Genomic DNA, 24,704 nt, shown 5'->3' on the forward strand with positions numbered 1-24,704 from the left:
ATCTCTCCGTTGCTGCAGCAGGGCAGCAGCTTCACGGTCGCTTTTAGCTGAGACGGAGACAGCTGTGTCTCTGTCTCAAAAATAGAAAATTCGGCTCATCAGGGGGGTTTCCAGGTACTCTGAAACCCCCCCTGCGTGCGCCACTGATAGTGAAGGCTAGGGCAGCATATGAAAATTACAAATGTAAGTAAAACAGTAAAACAAGTTATCACTTCAAGAACAAATCGCAAGCAGGAAAATATGCATAGTAGGTATGTATTTTTTACATGCTGTTGAAAATGCTAATTGTGGCAGGTTAAATGAGTTAAAATGCTTTCAATGATGATGGTAAAATTCAGTTTTCTTCTTTCCAGTTATTCAGTGGAATGTAGAATTCTGCTGTGGTGTTGAGTGAGATCATGCAGGAAATGAGCAACATCTGAAAAGTGTCATCTTGATGCATTAAAAGACAAACTATCCTATATGGACATAGTATGCAAAACAGGGCAATTACATATGTATCTGTAAAGGTTAGATCATTCGGCCTAACAGGAGCACCAAAATCAGAAACACTTTGGAAATGTCAGGCCTGGCTATGCAAGTTCTAGCTGATCCAGCAGTCACTTTAGCCTTCTCCTTGACGGGAATTACAAAGCATGTTCTTTCATTTATGCAGTAATTATTTCCCAACATATTAATAATTTCCCAGCACAGAGGTTACAGATTGAACCATCCATTTACAAGGCAATGATCTCTAAAGGGGGGTACACATGCAGCGATTCGGGCTCAGCGCTATGTGTGCTGAGCCCGATGTGGGCTTAGCACTCATCGCAGTGGGTGTCTGTACACACGCTGGGTTTTGTGCTAGCCCGATCCTAACTAGACCGCAAGGCTCAATGAGAACCTCTCGATCTAGACAGATTGTGCCTGCATGCAGGCCAATCTAGAGCCGGCGATAGCGACACACGGGGCCGCGCATCGCTATCTCTATGCGTTATACACACGGAGCAATGTGTGCTTAAAGTCTAGTCAGATTGCTTAGAAATTAAGCAAAAATAGCTACCATGTGTACCCCCCTTAAATCCTTGTAGTTTGACCATTGTTTTTTTATAAAGTACTTAAATAACATTTGTTCTAAATTTCCGTGGAGCACAAACAAATGCTGTCCAGTAAATAAGCAACATATAATGCAGAAAAAATAATACTGGAAAATTGCAACCTTCTTACTTTTTTAGGGTGAGAGAGGGCCACGTGGATCAAATGGGACACAGGGAGAAGAAGGATGCCCAGGGCCTAGAGGAATAAAGGTAAGTTATATGCTATATGATATGCTTCCGCTTAACAGTCATGTGTATATCATCATCATTGAATAAATACATGGGTTTGTTAGGAGATATTGCAACAAAATATTAATACAGCATGTAATGCAGATATTTGTGTAGGAACTTTTACATCTAGGGTTGGAGACAGTCAGCACTTAGCAAGTCACATACCTATCATTGGATGTGTTGATCTATAGCTATTGTGTATTGCTGAATACTATATTACCTGGTCTAAAAGCATGCATTGTCAAATTGTCATTCCCTTACAATTCTGATATTATTACTTATAAAGGCAACTATTTATTTATAGGTTTAATAGTAAAGAAACACAAATTGAGTTTGCGGCATTGTAGGAGGTTTCCCTTTGCCATACTTATAGAAAATTTTCTCTATCTATTTACTTAGTGTTGTAAAATACTGTCTTACTATATGCTCATCAAAGTGCTAATTATAATAGTGATAATTAGAATGACTTAGGGATGAATACATTTTATTTACTGTATGCATATATGTTTGAGTTATGTTATTAGCAGTATTATTTCATTTGTCATGTTTGTTATAACCAAGTTTTAGAGTCCAACAACTTTATTGTTCAGAGTTTTCACTGAAACATATTTCCAGTTCCAATCCAAAAGCTGGAGACCACAGAAAAGCATCTACAGCATTCTTGATAAACTGTTGCATTATATTTTTTTAGGGTGGGCGAGGCTTTCGAGGTAATAGGGTGAGTTTTTTCAATATTTATGTTGTAATTTGGTATTTATTTATATTAACATATATTTTAAAAGATACATTTTCACCTACAGAGTATAAAAGTCATACATTAACCAAACAATTGCCTAACCCTTACCAATCCTTACCAGTAATGGACTTCTGTTAGGTTTCACTGTATCGGGGGGGATGCTCATTGAGGGTAGGAATTTTTTTATACTGATTTGAATTTTTTAATATGTTGGGAGGTATGAATAATCTGACCATTCCATTATATTATAGACCAGCACCATTGGTAACCACTTTTTAGGATACCATCTTTTACACAGCAATTGATAGTGTAAAACATAAAGGACAAACGAACCTAAGGAAAAACTGAATTTAATTTAGCAAATCAAATTTTCAGATAGCTGCTGGGTTTTTGTTGACATATACAAAGACTAATTGACTTAAGTGTCTTAGGGGTATATGCAATTGCGGTCGAATTCCCGAAAATGTCGAAAAACGGGACATTTTCGCCAAAAAAAATAAAAATTAGACAATGCAATTCAGTACTTTTCGTCAAAAAAACGGACTTTCCAAATTCGACTTTTTGAAATTCGACATTTGTCAAATTCAACATTTCTGCAATGGTACAAATGCGGCAATTCGACAAAAGTATATTCAATTGAAGTTTGTAAATTCGACAACAGTGCTTTTAGACAGTAAATTCGTCATTTTCAATCCGCCACACTTTGCTGGCGGAATCAAATATTTTTTTTTTAAAAACATGGTTTTTTTTGTGTTTTTTTTATTGGTAATAGCATATCTATTTATATTAGAAGGGATTAGGTACTTGGTTTGTCTATTTTGGAGACACAAGTATTAGTTATATATTTAAAAAAAAAAAATATATATATATATATATATATATATATTTTTTTTTAAATGGAATGCTAAAAATCAGAAAAAAAAATTGCGTGGGGTCCCCCCTCCTAAGCATAACCAGCCTCGGGCTTTTCGAGCCGGTCCTGGTTCTAAAAATCCGGGGAAAAAACTGACAGGGGATCCCCCGTATTTTTAAAACCAGCACCGGGCTCTGCGCCTGGTGCTGGTGCAAAAAATAAGGGGGACAAAAAGTGTAGGGGTCCCCCGTATTTTTTACACCAGCATCGGGCTCCACTAGCTGGACAGATAATGCCACAGCCGGGGGTCACTTTTATACAGCGCCCTGCGGCCGTGGCATTAAGTATCCAACTAGTCACCCCTGGTCGGGGTACCCTGGGGGAGTGGGGACCCCTTCAATCAAGGGGTCCCCCCCCCAGCCACCCAAGGGCCAGGGGTGAAGCCCGTGGCTGTCCCCCCCCCCCCATCCAAGGGCTGCGTATGGGAGGCTGATAGCCTTGAGAAAATTGAAAGAATATTGTTTTTTCCAGTAGTACTACAAGTCCCAGCAAGCCTCCCCCGCAAGCTGGTACTTGGAGAACCACAAGTACCAGCATGCGGGAGAAAAACGGGCCCGCTGGTACCTGTAGTTCTACTGGAAAAAAAATACCCAAATAAAAACAGGACACGCACACCGTGAGAGTAAAACTTTATTTCACACATGTCGACACACACATACTTACCTATGTTCACACGCCGACCTCTGTCCACTTGTCCAAGTAGAATCCACGGTGTACCTGTGAATAAAATTATACTCACCTGATCCAGTGTCCTGTGGTCTTTTATTATAATCCACGTACTTGGCAAAAAAAAAAAACGAACACCCGGACCAGGCGGACTGAAAGGGGTCCCATGTTTACACATGGGACCCCTTTCCCCGAATGCAGAGACCCCCCGTGACTCCTGTCACAGAAAGGTCCCTTCATCCAATCAGGAAGCGCCACTTCGTGGCACTCTCCTGATTGGCTGTATGCGCGTCTGCTGGCAGACAGCGCATCGCACAGCTCCCTCCATTAGTTTCAATGGTGGGAACTTTGCGGTCAGCGGTGGGGTTACCCGCGGTCAGCCGCTGACCGCGGGTGACCTCACCGCTGACCGCAAAGTTCCCACCATTGAATATAATGGAGAGGCTTTGCGATGCGCTGTCTAACAGCTCAGACGCGCATAGCCAATCAGCAGAGTGCCACGACGTTGCGCTCGCTGATTGGCTGAAGGGACCTTTCTGTGACAGGAGTCACGTGGGGTCCCGGCATTCGTGGAAAGGGGTCCCATGTGTAAACATGGGACCCCTTTCAGTCCGTTTGGTCCGGGTGTTCGTTTTGTTGTTTTGCCAAGTCCGAGGATTATTTTAAAAGATCCGGACACTGGATTGAGGTGAGTATAATTTTATTCACAGGTACCCCGGATTCTTCAGTGACGAGGGGGGCGTGGCAGTCGGCGGGTCAACATAGGTAAGTATGTATGTGTCGGCATGTATGAAATAAACTTTTACTTTCACGGTGTGTGTCTCCTGTTTTTATTTGGGTATTTTTTTTCCAGTAAAACTACAGGTACTAGCGGGCCCGTTTTTCCACTCGCATGCTGGTACTTGTGGTTCTCCAAGTACCAGCTTGCGGGGGAGGCTTGCTGGGACTTGTAGTACTACTGGAAAAAACAATATTCTTTCAATTTTCTCAAGGCTATCAGCCCCCCCATCCGCAGCCCTTGGATGGGGGGGACAGCCTCGGGCTTCACCCCTGGCCCTTGGGTGGCTGGGGGGGGGACCCCTTGATTGAAGGGGTCCCCACTCCCCCAGGGTACCCCGGCCAGGGGTGACTAGTTGGATATTTAATGCCACGGCCGCAGGGCGCTGTATAAAAGTGACCCCCGGCTGTGGCATTATCTGTTCAGCTAGTGGAGCCCGATGCTGGTGTAAAAAATACAGGGGACCCCTACTCTTTTTGTCCCCCGTATTTTTTGCACCAGCATCAGGCGCAGGGCCCGGTGCGTGTTTTAAAAATACGGGGGATCCCCTGTCAGTTTTTCCCCCGGATTTTTAGAACCAGGACCGGCTCGAAGAGCCCGAGGCTGGTTATGCTTTGGAGGGGGGACCCCACGCAATTTTTGGGGGTTTTTTACCGTTTTTAAAAAATCTAATCAAAATCCGTCAAATCCGCCGTTTTTCGACAGCGGGACTGTCGAATCCGTTTTTTATTGAATATGGTGAATTCCGGCACCCACTTGCCGTAATTCGACGGTCGAATTGTGTCGAATTAAAAAACGGGCGAAAAATTGCCGCGATTCGCCGGTAATTGCATATACCCCTTAAGCTGAAGCAAAAACATAGCAAATAAAGTACATACAGTATACAGTAAACAGAGCGTACTATTCGAAAACCTTCAGCATATAAACACATTTTGCACCTATGTCTCTTAATAATGCAACACTACTACAAAATTCACACTGCTACTTCTCACTTGTGTGATGCCTTGGAGTGGTTGGGTTGTGCTGGCCTGGGGGTCACATGTTCTTAACCTGAATCTTAGGAATGTTAGGAACCTACCTGATCAGGTCACCTGGCCGTGTTAGGTGGGACCTCAATTTTACTCCATGTTCAATGGCAGACTTTAATATAATTGCTCTGGTTGTCAGTTCTTAGTTTTTAGAGTGTGCACCAGCATTTTTTTCTGTGTGGAACTACAAATACTTTGATGCAAGATGTCCTTATTCTAACTTTTTTATGTGTTTTGGATGTTTACATTTGAGACATAGCAACATGGGTTGGAGTTGTTGCAACTATTATTTAAAGCAAGTCTAACTTGGCTCATGACAGTGGAATTCCCAAGTGTCCTTGGCTGTACCGCACCTGTTATACTCCACACCACTGTGATGTGGTCCCCTCTCCCCTAGCCCAATAAATAGAATTCTAGCAATTAGGTGTCCTAAAATTATTATTAGGTCCACACAATGACTGTATAGACATCCCCGCCCGTAGCATCTCAATTATGAATTAACCTTGAATCTCCACACAGTCATATGGAGAATTTGGGCAAAGAGAGTATTTCAGTGTAAAAGAGACTGATTTTGTGCAGTGTGAGTTATCTCTTTGCCAAAGGGGTTGTCGCTAAACAAAAAAGGAGGGGGTTCACAGTACAAGACTGGGGTGTTACAAGCTTGTGTCTTCTTATAAGAAAGTCATATGTGCAATAAGGCTTTCACTGCCTCAGCCACTGCTTTAAATGACAGTGACACACATAGCATGCTTAACAAGAGCTTGCACATGCTGATAGGGAATGTCAATCGAGTGTTCATCACTGACCAAATGAGTTTTCTTGTGGTGAACGCAAGTAAATTGAGAAAGCAGCATCAGTAACAAGGTAATGCAATGTAGGTATATGAATGCTAAAGGGTATTAGGTAATTGAAACTGTGGAGTTCTAGTCCCATACCCATGTAAATCATTTTACTGGGGCTGAGAAAATGCTTGTAAAGGCTTGTATATTGATGCCAGTGAATGTGTGTCCTTATATCTACTGTATGCTATATTCTGTGTATGTTACTTTCAATGTTATACATTGTAACAGTTACAGCATACAGTATATACTACTTTTGAGTTCTGTAAACTTGATGTTGGTTTATATTTTTGTAGGGAGATGATGGTGACAATGGAATTGATGGAGTTCCAGGCGAGCAGGTAATCGTTATAATAACTCCTGTTAAATACTTAAATGCTCAAAAAAAATGTTTTATTTTTTGTATATTTCCATTCAAGTAACAAGACACCTACCTTAGTGCTCTTGTCAGGGCCAAGTTATGATGAAGAAGTAATGACAGATGACAAGCACTGTCACTTAACACTATGCTACATTATAAAAAAATGTTTTTAAATGCGACTAAATAATTGAGTAAATACCTACAATATAATTCTAACATTAAGAAGCATATATTGAATACTGCACTTACATTATGATGGACCCAGGGAATGCTTTCTCTGTCTTGTTTATAACCATCCTATCAGCGTAATGTATTAAAGGGAAAATGTGGCCAGAAATCAGAATACTGCATTTCTGGAATTTGTCCGCATTTCCTATATGTACCGCTTGGAGCCGGTGGGTAATGCCATCTTTATTTGGCATTACCTAAAAGAAGCCTATGGGCTACTCTCTGCAACTCCTTCTGAGAGAGATCCAATTGGATCCCTCCTAGCACCCCCTGGCGGCTATGACGTCACTCTGCGCATGCGCAGAAAAGCTCCGGGGTCCTAAACACAGAAATCCTTCTATCGCTAAAGGACAGCTCTTATCGGGAGTGGTGTCCTTTACAATTTTAATCACTTTCTAGGTACATATTGGCATTATTTACTCCGGTAAATACCCAATAAGAAGCGGGATGTACCGCATCGCATATACAATGCCAAGTACATCCTGCCCTTTATAAGAAAATGTTACAGTACACAACACTTACTGGTCAGTAAAAACACAGAAGTAAGCAATATCAGATCTCCCAGCTACTTACACACACAAGTTCTTTTCTCCGTTAATGTCAGTATATAAATGCCTAAATGTAATCAAACTATATTTAGTTTGATCATAAGATGGAATGAGAACTTAATACACCATGGCTAGGTCCTTGCCTTACCACTTAAAAATTATCATACAGTATTAGTGTTTTATGAATTACATGAGATTAATATACAGTAAATTGTTTTTCTTGTTCAGGGAGACCGTGGATCACCTGGACCAACAGGGGAAACTGGGAGCTCTGGGCCACAGGTAAAACAATGACATTTCTTGTCTACAAAGGAATTGGATTCCAAGCCATAAATGCTAGGTGACAGTTATAGTTTTAATTGCTCCTTTTACAGGGAAACTGGATGATACCTGTACACTGTTAGAGAAGATTTTTAACAAAAGAAATCAATCTTAAAAAAAAATTAATCTTAGTTTCAATGCGATGTGACTAGGATGCACCAGAATACTGTGCTGATTAATTTGATATATGACACTTTTATATTGTGTGTGTGACTGAGTCTCTGAATCTGTACACATAGTGCTGCAATGTAGCAGCCACCGTTTTTTTCCAGTATAAGTTCTGTCATGCTCCGTTTGCTGACTCATTCACACACAATATACAAGTTTTGTATATCAAATTAATCAGCACAGTCTCCTGGTGCGTCCTAATCACATCACATTGAAAGTAAGATTAATTTTTGGCAAAAAAGAGTCCTGACGTTAGCATAGTTGCATGGGACCTGGCAGGTCATCTTGCACTGCGTAGCGGTCTGTTTGTGACAGAACAGCAGTAATATATTGCAATTTATCAAAATTTTCGTGACAGGATATTGTCACTGCTGTCACTTTACTGCAAGGTTCAGCCCGATTTGCCTACAGCACAGCCATAAGCTGCACCTGCACAAGTATAGACTGCAGTGGAGGGAGCCCAGGAGCCAACTGTGATGGGAATATCCAGGTATCTGACAATGGCATTAGCTACCTGGACCAATCTCCAAAAAGTGTAAAGATATCAAAGCTTGGTAAATTCTACTATAGTGCCACTCCAACAAAGGTTCATGGATACAGTGATGTTCTGAGAGTCCTTCATTAATGCAGGTGATATTTGTGCTATTACTTGTCTTACTCCTTTAACCCCTTCATTTCGGACACTGAGTGTGAAAACCGTGGATACCTGTGTTCAGTGTTGTCACAGAGAAAAAATATAGTAGTGTAGAGGATGGGCCAGCTAGAGAGATGGGCACTTCCTTTGAGACTGTGTGCTGCCATGGAAGTTATTGCCTGGTGATTAGTGTGATCGCCAGTCAACAACCACTGCACTACTGAAATGGGGTAAGGTCTCCACCATCTTGGTTTCCATTTATTAAGGGGTCAACCATATTTAGAAAGTCCCCTCTTTCAAGTGATGTGGTTCTTTAGTAGGTATGGTCATGACCAGACATTACATGCACCCTCCCACCCCCATAATGGCACCTGCCCCAACCTTTGGTACCAGCAAAAAGATTTGAGATTTCTTACGTGCTTGGGTTGCTGAAGATCAGATCTTGCCCACTATACTTATTTTTTCAACACTCCATTGTACTGTGGGAGTATGCAGAAATATATGTATAAAAGATATTACCTTTGTGCCAGATAAATATTTTCCCACATCATATAGGACTGTGGCAGGTGGACCCAGTCATATTTATCCTTCCTGTTCTCACTTCTTCTCAACGGCTCTAAAATGTCTAGAATTGCGTTGCCCCAAGCAGTATTATCTGCATATCACGTACAGTTTATTTGTTATATAGGGTGTTTCATGCAATGTCTATAGTGGTCCCTACATACCTATTGCTGTGATTCTGTAATCGTATTATTGCCTTAGTCTGCCTGTTACATTTTTATTCAGTATTCCCATGTTTCTGTGCAAAATATTTAGTATCAAGTCATTTTAGTTAGCAGCATTTATATTTTGATCTTCTATTGCTGCTAATTACTGCAGTGCCCTCTGAAAACTTCAGACTGATATACAGTATGCTACGTGATTAGTTTCTGCTAGAAAACCGATCTGTATGCACAGTCCATGATCCTACTCAAGGGTCTATTTATTATAGACAGAAGCCCCCTAATAATGTACTGATGCAATTTAAAACTGTCTTGCTAAATTCCACTCTAGAGTGGAAGTTTTCTCCATTGCACTTGCACCAGAACCCTGACTATGAAGGGTTATGCAAGGCCACACACCCAAGCCGCGATTCCCCATTCTGTCAATCCGATCCGTTGGGGGATCTGCAGAATTCTACATATTAAATATCCCCAACTCACTGATTCTGATCATTTTTTGGTTGGAATCAGCAAAATGAAGATTTCACATTGTGTTGGATTTCCACGATTCCCTGACCCAGACATTGACAAAATTAGGATTTGCTGCAATACTTGCAAGATGTATGGGCTCCATTACAGTGATATGCATATGCACTGCTAATGTCCTCACTTGCAAATTGGTATTTGACCTTGAGGGATTTAGCTAGCAGTAAAGATTGAACAATATCACTATTTCCATAAGGATGGTAGTAAAGGTCTCAAAATATTTTACTTTCAGATAAATCTATGATTTCTCTGGAGTAAACCTATCCTTTAACTGAGGGATGTGGAAATAAGCCAAATCTCCACCTTACACACTGGACAGTTGATTTATATCCGCTTCATAAGTAAACCCCTAAATGAGATACTGTTATAGAAACTTTTGGACAAGAACTCAGATCTAATCTGTGTACACAGAATCAGCATTACAGCAACATAACACAAAAACATGACGGAGAAAAAACAGGTTCACAGGTAACACGTGAGCTATGTAGGAAATATTTCCTCCCTGCTGCATTCAGTTACTATGAATGCTTTGGTTTCTGTAAATAAATATCTGTATATTTTAACGTTATTAAAATAATAATTTCATTTATTTCACATTATATTAGGGGAAAAAAGGACCTCGTGGAGAATCAGGTGAAAAGGGAGAGCCCGGCCTTAGAGGAGACCATGTAAGTATTGTCATGTTTTCCCTATAGGAGCAAGTACATCTTTCCACATTTATGCATTAATAAGAAATGAACAGCCGAAACTGTTCTAAATTCCTGGCGCTAGTGAATTTGAAAATGCAAAGATTGGTCTCTAAAGGCAATAAAAGATGGGTGAATAATCCGTAGAGTAAACCTGCAGCAAGTGAAGAAAAGTGTTGGGTGAAGACTTTATAAAAAGGGGAAAACATATAAAGCAAAATCACTGCTCTGGTTTTAATGATTGGTGTTTAGGACAGTTGACCTGAGTAAAATCTGCTTCCCATTGGAGTACACAAGACGCATGTACAATTCAATTTTATTATATAAAAGTATAAAGTATAAAATACACAGACATTAAAATCATATGTAACTGTTCACGTGGATAAACTTATTCTGATAATATCAGCAAAAAAAGTAGCATTTACATATGAATATATGTAACATAAAACTTTAAATTGACACTTTTTGTCCTTTTAGCATATACATACTTCTAAGCTAATTCCGCTCAAGCATCTGTATCCTTATGGGTATTTCTGGTTTTATCGTGCCGTTCTCCTCCTATGTATGAAAGTGGAGAGCTTAGCACTTGTGTCCCAGTAAAGCTTTTTGTTAAATGATGATGCAGCCAATATATAGAAGAATAAGACAAAAACAGTATAAGGTGTCTTGGGTGAATATTTACCTTTCCCGGATTGGTATAATGGTAGCCCCACCAAGTGGGTGAGAGAACCGCTCACAGGGGAGGAGAGCTTGATGACGCTCAGTAGATTGATACCGCTCCAGCCATCAGGCGCATGCAAAGTCCCATAAATACAATCTGTTTTGGCAGCTGAAGATATGCTGCAGCAGAGACCAGTCAGGTGATCGCTGTGCCCAGAATGCTGGGCTCAGATGTCGCTTGATAAGCGTGAGCCGGTTCAGTCTTGGTGCAACACCAGTGCTTTATGCTGATACGCCGTTTACATGCAGATATCTGACTAATTATCTGTGCTGCACTGTGGAATTCTCACAAAAGGACTATTTGCAGGAACATTGGGCCTAATTCAGACCTGATCTCTAGGCTGCGTTTTCGTACAGCCTGCGATCAGGCTGAACTGCGCATGCGAATGCACCGCAAATCGCAGGCGCGTCAGTCCGCAGCAATGGAAATCGCCGGGCAGGCACGGGATGGTGCGAGAAAGTGATCGCACGGGCGATCGCAAGGTGACTGACAGGAAGAGGCCGTTTGTGGGTGGCAACTGACCATTTTTAAGGAGTGTCTGGAGAAACGCAGGAGGGACCAGGCGTTTGAAGGGAGGGTTTCTGACGTCCGCTTCGGCCCCGATCATCGCACTGGAAGAGTAAGTCCTGGCCTGTGCAGAGACTGCACAAACTTCTGTTTGTGCAGCTCTCCTGCACATGCGATCACACCCCTGCACAGCGATCTCCCCCTCCCCCTGTAGGCGGCGACTACCTGATCGCAGGGATGCAAAGAACGCACCCTAGCGATCAGGTCTGAATTAGGCCCATTAATCATTCTAACAGGAACAGTATGTCCTGAAGATATCTTTGTAGATGTAAAAGCATGCTTACCTTTGTTACACTGACCTGCCCAGGGAAATAGTTCCTCTGTAAATTGCATGCTGGATACAGTAGTGTACCAGCTGCAGCATGGATCTACATTTCCAAACATTTTGTTAATATGCCATACCATTATCACAATATGGCTTATCAAAATGGTGAAGTTCGCCAATCCTCAGCCAATGAAAATGCTTTCCAGGTAGATTGCTGGTACTGGCACTGAGATTGGAGGACAGATGAAGTGGAGGGGTAAAGGACAATGGGGATAATTCCAAGTTGATCGCAGCAGGATTTTTGTTAGCAGTTGGGCAAAACCATGTGCACTGCAGGGGAGGCAGATATAACATGTGCAGAGAGAGTTAGATTTGGGTGTGGTGTGTTCAATCTGCAATCTAATTTGCAGTGTAAAAATAAAGCAGCCGGTATTTACCCTGCACAGAAATAAAATAACCCACCCAAATCTAACTCTCTCTGCACATGTTATATCTGCCTCCCCTGCAGTGCACATGGTTTTGCCCAACTGCTAACAAAATTCCTGCTGCGATCAACTTGGAATTACCCCCATAGCCAGAAAGCTTGCAGTATAGATTTAGTGCGGAATGTAATAGGGTGCGAGTTTGCAAAATATACGGGTTTACTACGAAACTCGCAAAAGTTGCAAACTCGCACATGTAATTGGCTGCGAGAACATGTAAACTCACACTGATCTCGCATTTACACTTCTTGCATTGCCCAAACTCGCATCCAGATGTTTTCCCATTAAAAATCTACAACTCGCATAATGTAGTAGACTGCGAGTTGTAAACCTCCACTAATTAAACACCTATAAATACACATATAAGTTATTAAGACCATTAGCACTAATTAGACCCCTATATAGGGGTTTACTTACTACATAAAATTAAACAGAAATATAACAAAAATATGTAAATTGAAACACAGAATTATGTTTATGGACCTGTGCTGCCTCTGCCCCTACCTGGGCCTTTAGCCATACCACCACATGTGTTCACACTGAGCATTGGGGGTACTGGTTGGTGATGCGGTTTGTGGAGTGGTAGTCTGACTGACTACTAACTGAGGAAATTGTCAAAGCTGCCAATATTGCCCTATGGCCTGCAAGCTCCCTTTGTAGGCTAATAACTGCCTCTCTATGGCCCCTAATAGCCTGACTAATTTCTAAAACCACGTACACACGGGGGAGATGTGTGCTGAAAAATCTAGCACAGACCGCTCAGCACACATCTCTCCCCCCGCTCAGCACTCAGCGTGATGTGTGCTGACCGAGGGGGGGGCACTCATTTTACCCAGCGGTGAAATTAGCGATCTCACTAGATTTGGCATGCATGTGTCGCCGGCACCCTACACACGGAGAGATCTGTGCTTAATTTCTAAGCAATCTAGTCAGATTGCTTTGAATTTAAGCATGGATCTCTCCGTGTGTACCCTCTTTAAGAGGCGCATGTCAATGTTATAGGCCATTTGGGTTCTTGTGCCCGGTGCCAGTCTTGTGACATCTGTTAATTTACGCAGGTGACTCCTGATGGCGTTCATCTGCTGGGTGTGCCATCTTTTCCACAGATGGGGTGGGTTGAGGTGTGGGTATGTGCTGTGGAGGGGACTGCTGGAGTTTATCCGGCTCCATGACGAAGCCTGCTGGGGAGTCCTCTGGCAGCAACACCAGGTCAACTGGGGTGAGTTTTATTTCCTTCTGATCTGTGTATTCTTCAATCACCACTGGTCTTGGTAGAGCCGCACGAGAAAGACCTGAAAAGTGGATATTAATGGTAAGTTTTAACTTGAAAAAAATCCAAAATACACTGTCCCTAGTAATTTCTCCCTCCTAACATTTCATGCGTTGCGGATATCCATGCTTTTGCGCAGTTGTGTTTCTGGATGGTAATTTTGCTTCTTGAGAGACACCTCCCTGCAGCTGTTATTAATTTGATTCCCCATAATAGTGCCCTAGTTAATTTCATATTGTACCACATTAAAGTGCCCCAGTTCTTTTTATGCATTACAATTAGCAGATCAGATTATACCACATTACTGTGCCCCCTTATCAATATACATCCACTACAAATACTTCTCATTGAAAAAGAGTAATCTCACAAAATTCTGATGGAGCAAAGGATCAGAACTAAATGCTAACCAGACAAATCAGGAAAATTGGTATGCAACTTTATACACTGGGTCCAGCACCCACTATAGTTCCGACATGTTTTTAGTACTCACCAGCCTTACTGGACGAGAACTTCTTGCAGCCTGGGTAGAATGCCTCTTCAGTAGTACAGCTAAGGAAATAAAAAAGGGTGAACATTCTACACATTTGTAATTGACAGTTCCTCTGCTAGGGCTCATTATCACATTCTTCATGATTTTGGGGTTACATTTAGTGTTATTTAATCAGTAACAGATTATCAAACTAAAAAGGGGATCTAACACTAAGTTCAGACTGAATTAGGTTGGTACAATTAAAAGGAAAACAAAATGGTTACTCACCAGGATGGACTTGGGATGGAGGACTGTCAGTATACTAAATGTGTGTTTCAGGATGTCAGAAGGGATAGCTTTCTTGAGCTCCTCCCCGTAGGCTATTTAGTGGATGGGTACTGCTTGCCCACTCCCTGTCCTCTGCGACTCCTGCAGCTCTTCCGACAGCTTCGTCTTCAAGACGCACTTCACATAATTGACATTCTCCACATAACGCTGGCAGGAGCATTCATTGCATAGATAACGGTCTGCCACAATGCCTCTTGCGGGCCTGGGTGTGACTTTGCTCCAAGGGGGCGACTGTGGTCTGGCACCATTGCGTGCACCAATACACAGTTCTCATTGATGAACCTCACGTACCTGTTTGTTATAGTCTTCTCTGGGGCAGACACAGCAGGCTCTTCCTCCTCATCTTGCTGCTCCTGCTCTTCATCATTCTCATCTTCCTCAGGCTCAGGCTGGGTGACAAACACCTCTAACTCCTTCTGGCTCTGCTCATCCCCAACTCTAAGCCTTAACAACATGCTGTAATGCTGCTCACAACAAACTCCAAACACTCTCACGATCACAAATCCTCCATTCCTAAACTGTCTCCTTCCAAAACCAAAGGACAAAATGGCAGAGGTGGGACTTATATAGGACCTGTGAGGTACAACTCAGGAGACTTTTGGGGACCAATGGATCACTTTCTTTTAAACTAAGCAACTTGTATAATGTAATGTGCATTCCGATTTGTGCGATTTTTGCGGGCTCCCCCATCAGAAGTCTTTCGTGATGTCGCATGAGAGTTATGTCATCACCGGAAAACTTGCACCCTATTACATAGTGTGCGTTGCATAACAAACTCATACGAAACTTGCAGTGAGTAGGTGTGAGTTTTCAAATGTATTTTAGAGATTTACAATTGAAAATATAACTCACCCATTGGTAACAGAAATAGGACAGTGTTATGCTATAACAAGTGGTAACTGTGTTTGATCATGCTGTCAGTTCCAGTAATAAATAAGTTAATGCAAAAAAAAAAAAAGAAACATGTAACACTTCTCCAGTAGAGTCTAAGCAATGAAACTTATTATAATAAATATGTATGTGTGGAAACAGGGGGGGATGGGGGCGCCAGCGACCAACGGTGTCTAATGGATTGAGATTAAATATGAAGAAGTGGCAGGATACGTTCAGATAAAATTATAAAATTACATTTAATTTATAAAAAAGGTGGGATAAAATTTTACAAGCATGGGGTAATGTTAAGAATACATACGAAAAAAGTAAAAAAAAAACAATTATATATTACAAAATATGAGAGTAAAAAACAACTATATTCTAAAAAGATAAGAATACAATGCTTATCTTAAAAATGGAGGGTCAGTTCAGAAGTACATCCAACGCGTTTCGTCCATCAGACTTCATCAAGGGGTAGGGTGCTAATGAACAAGGGTTGTATTTATAGCTGGTATCATGTGTTCCTAGATAATTATGACATCAAATATGTATGTGTCCCTGCTGCTTAACTGTGCTTATAATAATTATCATCATACAGAGTTTTAATGTAACAATCAACATAAGCAGCAGCTGCACCTTAACAATCCCTGACCACCATTTTCATTTTTTTTATATTTGTTGGCCTGGTTTCAGCAGATGTGCTAGTGTGGGAAAAGTGTGGACTGTATAGAGAGGATGTAATTGGGTAGAATAGTTTATGGAGATTACGTGGGTGGTTCTGGAATTTGATAAATTTACATGAAGAGGTTTTTCAGGGAAAGCTTGAAGGTTTATAGACTAGAACAGTGGTTCCCAAACTGTGTGCCGTGGCTCCCTGGGGTGCCTCGGGACACTTGCAGGGGTGCCTTGGATTGGTGGTTCTGGACCAATTCAAATTATTCATGGTCAATATAATAGGAAAAACTAGTGCTAGTACCTCACCACACAATTGAGCCTAAGGATGACATATAAACACAATCTACTTAATTTATTAATTCTTTCTAAATTTCTCAATAAGAAATTTTTGCTCTAGAGGTGCCATGAAAAAATTCTGATACTCTAGGGTGCCGTGATTCAAAAAAGTTTGGAAACCACTGGACTAGAGGAAAGTCTTATAGTGCATGGGAGGGCATTCCACAAAGTGGGTACAGCCTGAAAGAAGTCCTGTAACAGTGAATGGGAGCGGGTAATGAGTGTGGATAGGAGGCAAAGATTTTAAGCAGAGTGGATGTGTCAAGCTGGGAGATATTTTAAGATGAGCAAAGAGATGTTTGTTTGTGTAATTTGGTTAATTGCCTTATGTGTAAGTCAAAGTATTTTAGATTGAATTTGGTTAAAATACAGATAACCAATGTATGGACTAGCAGAGCGGAACAGCAGAAGATGAACATTTAGTGAGGAAGATCAGCCTCGCAGCTGCATTTATAATAGATTGTAGGGGTGAAAGTTTGTTTGTGAAAAATTGTGTCAAATGCACACACCTGCTTCTTCCCAACGCACAGCAATGGATAGAGCCCCACCCAATTCACATATCAAGTGGCCCAGCTGATGCGGTCATCAGGAAAATTTACTCCAAAACTCTCCTTTGGTTCTGCATGATTATAGACAACCTAGACATACTGCTGCCCATGTGAATGCTGGTGCTTGTAGTTCTAAAGTGTCAGCATGAAAGAACCATCAAGGTCTGTCAGTACATGCTGTTCTTTTTGTGCTACAAGCACTTGTTCTGTTATATTCACATTATTATCCTGATAACCAACTGGCAGTACTACTGTCCAGGTGTGGAGACCGGATCATTTTTGGTTCCCTCTAGATGGTGAGCTCAGATGCTAAGCAGCGCTGACCTTCTACAAAAACATAAGGGGTTTGGGGTAAACCAGTTGTTTTACATCTGGCTTTACCATGGAGTTTGACCTAAACCACAGGTGATTTTTGTTGGAGTGTTAATGTACTTCTGTACATACAGATGTGTCCACATACATCTTTGCTATATCCCGCCATGTATGGCACAGTTTTGCATGCTATAGACTCGGAGATTTAGCCATGCCTTGTGATTTTTCTTAATTTGATTCTTTAATATGTTACTTTATACATATTCTATTATGGCAAACAAAAATTTTAAAATTCATCCACTCGCTACTCGTGAAAAACAGCTTAGCCGTGTTTTGCATGTTGGGCTTAATTTAAAAAAAAGCAAAGATGTAAGTGGACACATCTGTACCCTCTCACCTCTGCCTTGGGTATAGTACAAACTTTATATTGTAGTTATGAATTTCCTATAATAAATGAAAGTAAAATTAGAAGTTGTTATATATTATAAGCATGTAATTGCTAACATTTACATTTAGGGAAATTTAGTGGATTATATCCACTGCAACTGTGTTGAGTCCTTGTTCTATATGTATAAAAAATATACATGTAATTGTAAAATTGTCTATATGGGAATATAATATGTTATTAATTTGCTTTTAGGGTGACCGTGGAATTGATAATAATGTTCTTGGACTTAAAGGTCAGAAGGGAAACCCAGGACGACAGGTAAATCAGTAGATGGATGGAATACTAGTGTGAAACAAGGCCGTTATGACATGCTAAGTGTATTGTCTATGATATGTCAGAAATGTTAAGGCATGAATTGTACATATGTTTTCTCAATCATATGACAAAGCTGTTACTGACAAAGTTGACAGTTGTCTCTGATTTGCAAGCACAGACCTTGACATCCCTGGAAATGTCGTCACTGTTTGTTTGTTTTTTTAATGCAACCCACTCACAATTTTTTTTATTTTTAACATTTCTTGTGGGCATGCCACAAAATGACTTTGACATGGCAATACATATTTTGAAAAAGTTACAAATTAATGTAGATACTTGCGTGTACAGCAGCTGCAATAAAGCTACAGCTCGAAATTGCTAATTAGAATTTATATGTCCAGCCTTCCCATATGGCCCTATGCATTTGCCTATGCTGCCTAAGCCTAGGGCTGGCTCTGTGTTCGCTGCATGCAATTTTTAGTTTTACTCTGCACATGTTGTACATATAAGATTCCTGTGGATACAACAGTTTTGTATTATGATCACCAAAATTCAGATTAGAATGTTGACTCACTTCAGAATGACTTAACTAAACTGGAGGTTTGGGCACCTAAGTGGAGTACAGGTTGAGTATCCCTTATCCAAAATGCTTGGGACCAGAGGTATTTTGGATATCGGATTTTTCCGTATTTTGGAATAATTGCATACCATAATGAGATATCATGGTGATGGGACCTAAATCTAAGCACAGAATGCATTTATGTTGCATATACACCTTATACACACAGCCTGAAGGTCATTTTAGCCAATATTTTTTATAACTTTGTGCATTAAACAAAGTGTGTGTACATTCACACAATTCATTTATGTTTCATATACACCTTATACACACAGCCTGAAGGTCATTTAATACAATATTTTTAATAACTTTGTGCATTAAACAAAGTCTGTGTACATTAAGTCATCAAAAAACAAAGGTTTCACTATCTCACTCTCACTCAAAAAAGTCCGTATTTCGGAATATTCCGTATTTCGGAATATTTGGATATGGGATACTCAACCTGTATTAGGTTTAATACAGAAAAATGTAGTTATGCATTTTGGGATCAAAAATAAACATGCAATCTATAAATTAAATGGGGTAATTCTTGGGAATTCTGTAATGGAATAGAATTTGGGGGTGCTCATTGACAGTAGACGGAGCAGAAGTGTCCAATGTCGGGATGCAGCAGTTAAGGCCAATAAAGTACTAGCATGCATAAAATGGGGAATAGAGACAAGGGATGAAAGTGTAATCCCGCCACTGTATAAATCATTGGTACGGCCCCATCTAGAATACTGTGTACAGTTCTGAGCTCCTCACTATAAAAAAGACATCGTAGCATTTGAAAAGTTTCAGAGAAGAGCTACAAAGCTGATTAAAAAAGGCTATCCAGGTTAGATATGTTTACACTAGGAAAAAGGCGTCTAAAGGTGTGTACACACGGTGAGATTAATCTGTAAGATTTTGACTATTTAGTCAAAATGTTATGAAAAGTTAGTGCATATCTCAAGGTGTTAGGCAGCTTGCGATACAGATTCGATCCCGATGCGCGCTCCTGTGGGGTCAGTATCGTAAGTCTAGATTAGAGATGAGCGGGTTCGGTTTTACTCGGATTTACTCGGTTCTCAAAATGGCATCTTATTGGCTCACGGATGTCTCATGTTTTGGATAGCCAATTAGATGCAGTTTTGAGAACCGAGTAAACTCGAACCCGCTCATCTCTAGTTTAGATAGACTGCAGGCAAGTCAATTCTAGTACAAAGTATAGTCAAAATTGGCACTTAGTCAAAATCGTACATAGACAAAATCTCAAGCACAGATAGTCAAAATCTGTACTATCTGTGCTGTCTGGGCTCTGGGGGAGTTCAAGGGAAATCACATAGTCAAAATCGGACATAGCAAGAATCTCACCGTGTGTACACACCTTAAGGGTCAATACATGACGATTTGCTTATCGAGAGATCTGTACACAGGACACGCAGTCACCCTCTTAAGGTCCATAGACACGGAGCGATATTGCTGAGTGATTTTGACTATATAGTCAAAACCGCTCAGAAAGTTAGTGCATATCGCTCTGTGTGTACACAGCCAGTGATAGCGATGCGCTTCCCCACCAGGTCGTTATCGCTGCTAAAAATAGACTGTGCAGGCAAGTCAATTTTGGCTAGGTTGCTGGAAAAGAAAAAACATCCCCTTGCTTAAATGAGTTAGCCAAAATTGCCAAAATCACTGGTAAAGTTTGTCAAAATCTCCTACTGCCAGTTCAAGGGAAAACGCTCAGTCAAAATCTCTCATAGACAAAATCTCTCCGTCTGTATGGACCTTAAGGTTAGAGGAGTGGAAGTTTGACACCAAGCGAAGGAAGGGTTTCTTCACAGTGCAGGCAGTAAGGATATGGAATTTACTGCCAGAGAAGCTTGTAATGTCTGACTCAATTGATGTATTTAAGAAGCAGGACTTTGGCTAAGGGGTGATTCTCTGCCAGGGTACCTTGTGGAACGCATCACCAGTGCTGTGAGGATTTATACGTATTTACTACTGCATGGACTTATACAAATATTCTCCTGTGGACTAATCTGCTATCACTGCTTTGTGGACTCAGTGATAGTTCTGCTGTGTTGACCTATTTATCTGTAACTTCTGTGTGGAATTGGTGTGGATCTAAATCCTCTACTAGGACTTACAGTACTATCTGGACTGCTACCTGCGTATTGTTTCTGGGCTATATTTACCTCTGTTTCTTGTGAATTATATACTCCTATGTGCTGTGAGAAAAAAAACATCACTTTGGTTTCATCGACTCGGTGTCTGAGTGATTAGAAGAACCCTGTATCCTCACATTTGAACCCGGATAAAACAGAGGTCCTTATGATAGGGCCGCAACATCAAAGGCCAAGACTGCAGCATAGCCAACCAACAGAATTACAAACCACTGATCATGTGCGGAATCTTGGTGTTGTCCTGGATGGTGGCTTGACACTTAAACATCAGATATCAGCCACAATCAAATCCTCATTCTTTCACCTGAGGAACATAGCCAGAATCAAGCACTTAATTCCTTCAGATGATCTGCCAAAAGTCATACATGCATTTGTATCATCTCGATTAGACTACTGTAATGCCCTCTACCTTGGTCTCCCAGCAAAAGAATTGCACCGCTTACAGCTGGTGCAAAACACAGCTGCCAGGCTGTTAACCATCCAGCCCCATTCTAGCCACATAACACCCATCCTCTACTCCCTTCACTGGCTGCCTGTAAGATGGCGAATCATCTTCAAGATTGGCTTACTGAGTTTCAAAGCACTACATGACCATGGCCCAACATACCTGAAGCAGCTTCTGATTCCATACTGCCCCACTCGATTACTATGATCTGTATATGAAGGACTTTTAGCAGTTCCTAGAATCTCCCGTAATTCATCCGGGGGTCGAGCTTTTAGTCATGCGGCTCCGACTCTATGGAACTCACTTCCCCGCATAAAGCGAGAGGCCCTAACTATAGAATCCTTCAAAAGTAGACTCAAGACTTTCCTGTTTACTCAAGCATTTCCTTAATGTCCCTTTAATATCTTAATGCTTCTGTATTTTATGAAAAGCTTTTCTGTACTTCATTATTTTCTGTACTTTTATATATATATATATATATATATATATATATATACACTTGTTGGAAAGAACCAACAAAAAGAAATAGACTGCTTTTTTGGAGCACTCTTTTTGTATAAATTAATTAACTAATTTTACATGATTATTTAATTAATTTATACAAAAAGAGTGCTCCAAAAAAGCAGTCTATTTATTTTTGTTGGTTCTTTCCAACAAGTGTATATATATGAATATATGGTTCATGATTGCAGGAGCACCTCCAGCCTTTTGGAAACATAGAATCCCGAATTGGGATATAATTTATGTATCTGTTAAGTGCCTTGAGTCCTATTGGAGAAAGTGTGCTATACAAATAAAATTATTATTATTATTATTATTATTATTATTATTATTATAAGAAAGGGTTATACAAATTTTTATTCGAAAATGGCATGCAAGGATATAATCTGTAATAATAATAATAATAATGTGTCACACACCAGAGGCGGCATTCGCCGCGCTTACCCCTGCGTGTCTGCTGGTCGGTGTTGCGGCCTCTGCCTTCGGTGGGCCACGGGCTCCGGCGTCTGGTTGGCGCGGCTACCGGCAGTTCTCCGGGGCATGGGCGCCGCCATGACACCCGGCATCATGTGAACTGAGGGCAGGTGACGTCATCAGACTGCTCCGCCAATCCAGCGCTGGCGGGAGATTCAAAGTCAGACGCCGGACAGAGCTTCAGTGCCTGAGTATCGTCTTTCCCTGACGTAGATGCCAGTGCTTTTGTTCCCGACAAGGATCTCTGCAGTTGTACTCCAGTGTCTCCGGCATTTCCAGCTGCCAGTTCGCTACACCGGCTCCAGTGTATTCAGCAGCCGGTAATCTCTGCGTACCAGTCATCCGTGTTCCAAGTAATCAGCGTCTCAGTCTCCGTTCCCAAGCCCTACAAATCCACAGCGTCTAAAACCCCTGCACTTCAATTCCTCACATCATCAGCGTCTCAAGTCTCCGTTCTCAAGTGCCACAAATCCAACAGCATCTCAGTCTCCGTTCTCAAGCGCTACAAATCCACAGCGTCTAGAACCCCTGCACTTCAATTCCTCACATCATCAGCGTCTCAAGTCTCCGTTCTCAAGTTCCACAAATCCAACAGCGTCTCAGTCTCCGTTCTCAAGCCCTACAAATCCACAGCGTCTAAAAACCCGCACTTCAACTCCTCACATCATCAGCGTCTCAATCTCCGTTCTCAAGTTCTATAAATCCACAGCGTCTAAAACCCCTGCACTTCAGTTTCTCACGTCATCAGCGTCTCTGTCACCACTCACAAGTTCTTCAACCATCAGTGCTAATACTCATCATTCATAAGCTCCATAAGTTATCAGTGACTTTCAAACATCACCCGCAGTTTCTTCTATTACCAGCATCCCCAATACTGCTCACTAAACCCTTCAGTGGGTCTGGACATTTCCTCATTTATTCCTTTCTGGCATTTGACTTTAAGTTGTTTTCCTTTGCAAATAAAGCTCTCTAATATTTCATCAAACTCCACTGTCAGCGTCCTGTATGAGGAAGTCCTATATCAGGCCTTCCCTTTTCAGTTGTGGTTCCTCTTCCCGACCATCGGAAGAATCGCGAGTTCACAACACCCTCAGTCTAGGCCAGTGACATAATGTGTATGACAGTATCTGTCTCAGTGAAAGATAATCCGGTGCTTAGCAGTAAATCAAAATATAGGTTGAACTCGATGTACAAATTGTCTTTATTCATCCTCAACAACTATGTTACTGTATTACTATGTATGTATGTGTCCTCATACATCTAGCCTCAATACACCATGCACCGTGAGATGCCTGGTGTGAGTGAGCCGGCAGTTCCCGGGTAGCTCTGCTAACGTCGGATGGCTTTTTTTGACGAAAATGCGTCTTATTCACATCGCTATGCGAATAGGGCGCACAAGCAGCTTCTATGTTTGATAGTGGCTGTTTATGCATAGGAAATGCTACGTTACAGTGATTTCCAGGAAAACACTGTAACTTAGCATTTCGTATGCAGATACAACTACAGTCACACACAGAATATCGGCATACCACATATAATTTTAATCACCATAAGCTGCTTGTGCATCCTAATCGCACAATGATGTGAATAATATGAAATTTAACGGATAAAGTTGCACATAAAGATGCCCAGTACTACCGAGTCACACCACAGCATGGTGGGTCTAGAAGGGGTTACACATCTGTAATACTCAAATTCAATGATTAATCAGTGTACATGTATATGTGTTTATATGTACATTTATGTGTATTTATCTATATACAGTATTATCTATGTATTAATATAATGCTTTAAAATTAAAACATATTGTTTAAATTTGTTTGTTTACAGGGTGAACCAGGAAATGATGGAGTTGAAGGGGAACCCGGAGATAATGGCCCAGAAGTAAAATTAAATCTGTTTTACAAAATATTCTTTAGCCACTGTGTATTGCCACAACAGAGAACGTCCATTTAGCCAACTTCTAAATTGCACACTCTGGACATACAGTATATACAGGGATTCCTATTAGCCAGAAACTTTTTTGGCAATTGAATTCCAATACATAGTGTTAAATAGACACAATCAGTTGGTGAGGAAAAGCTAGTGTTATCGGTTGCAGGTTAGAAAGTTGAAAAACACTTTACACAAGTTGTATGAAAAAATTAAAATCCTTTGCAGTATGTGGGTTAATAAAATTTTTTTATGAACGGTCTTAGTCCCATGGAATCTTTGGTCTGTATAAAGTATATTAATTTCTGCATATCTCCTATCTGACCCAACCCAAATTTAACAGAACAGGACCGATCTGAGAGGGCTGTCTGCTACTTGGCACTTTTATCCCAGCTTCCTCAAAGTTGGGATGTATATCCCCAAATGGTTTGTGGGTGCTGCGTTGCAGTTCAAAAGAATTGTCTGAAGCTTTAGGCTCCCTGTGTCATGACCACACCAACAATGTGGTGTTACCAGTCACTACCAATTATCAGCTGCTCTCTCCTTATAAGGCTTACCAC

General features: G+C 41.1%; 1 protein-coding gene across 1 annotated transcript in view; it reads left to right on the top strand.

Annotated features, from left to right (window-relative positions):
- LOC134927618 (collagen alpha-6(VI) chain-like) overlaps nucleotides 1-24,704 on the top strand; it is a 409,854-nt gene that overhangs the window by 198,976 nt on the left and 186,174 nt on the right. Inside the window, exons 16-22 of the mRNA XM_063922353.1 lie at nucleotides 1,215-1,286; nucleotides 1,999-2,025; nucleotides 6,564-6,608; nucleotides 7,633-7,686; nucleotides 10,380-10,442; nucleotides 17,967-18,032; nucleotides 24,043-24,096. Of these exons, the coding sequence (XP_063778423.1) occupies nucleotides 1,215-1,286; nucleotides 1,999-2,025; nucleotides 6,564-6,608; nucleotides 7,633-7,686; nucleotides 10,380-10,442; nucleotides 17,967-18,032; nucleotides 24,043-24,096 (381 nt within the window). The remainder of the gene's footprint in view (nucleotides 1-1,214; nucleotides 1,287-1,998; nucleotides 2,026-6,563; nucleotides 6,609-7,632; nucleotides 7,687-10,379; nucleotides 10,443-17,966; nucleotides 18,033-24,042; nucleotides 24,097-24,704) is intronic.

The sequence above is a fragment of the Pseudophryne corroboree genome, chromosome 5 (genome assembly GCF_028390025.1).
Source record: "Pseudophryne corroboree isolate aPseCor3 chromosome 5, aPseCor3.hap2, whole genome shotgun sequence".
Classification (NCBI taxonomy): domain Eukaryota; kingdom Metazoa; phylum Chordata; class Amphibia; order Anura; family Myobatrachidae; genus Pseudophryne; species Pseudophryne corroboree.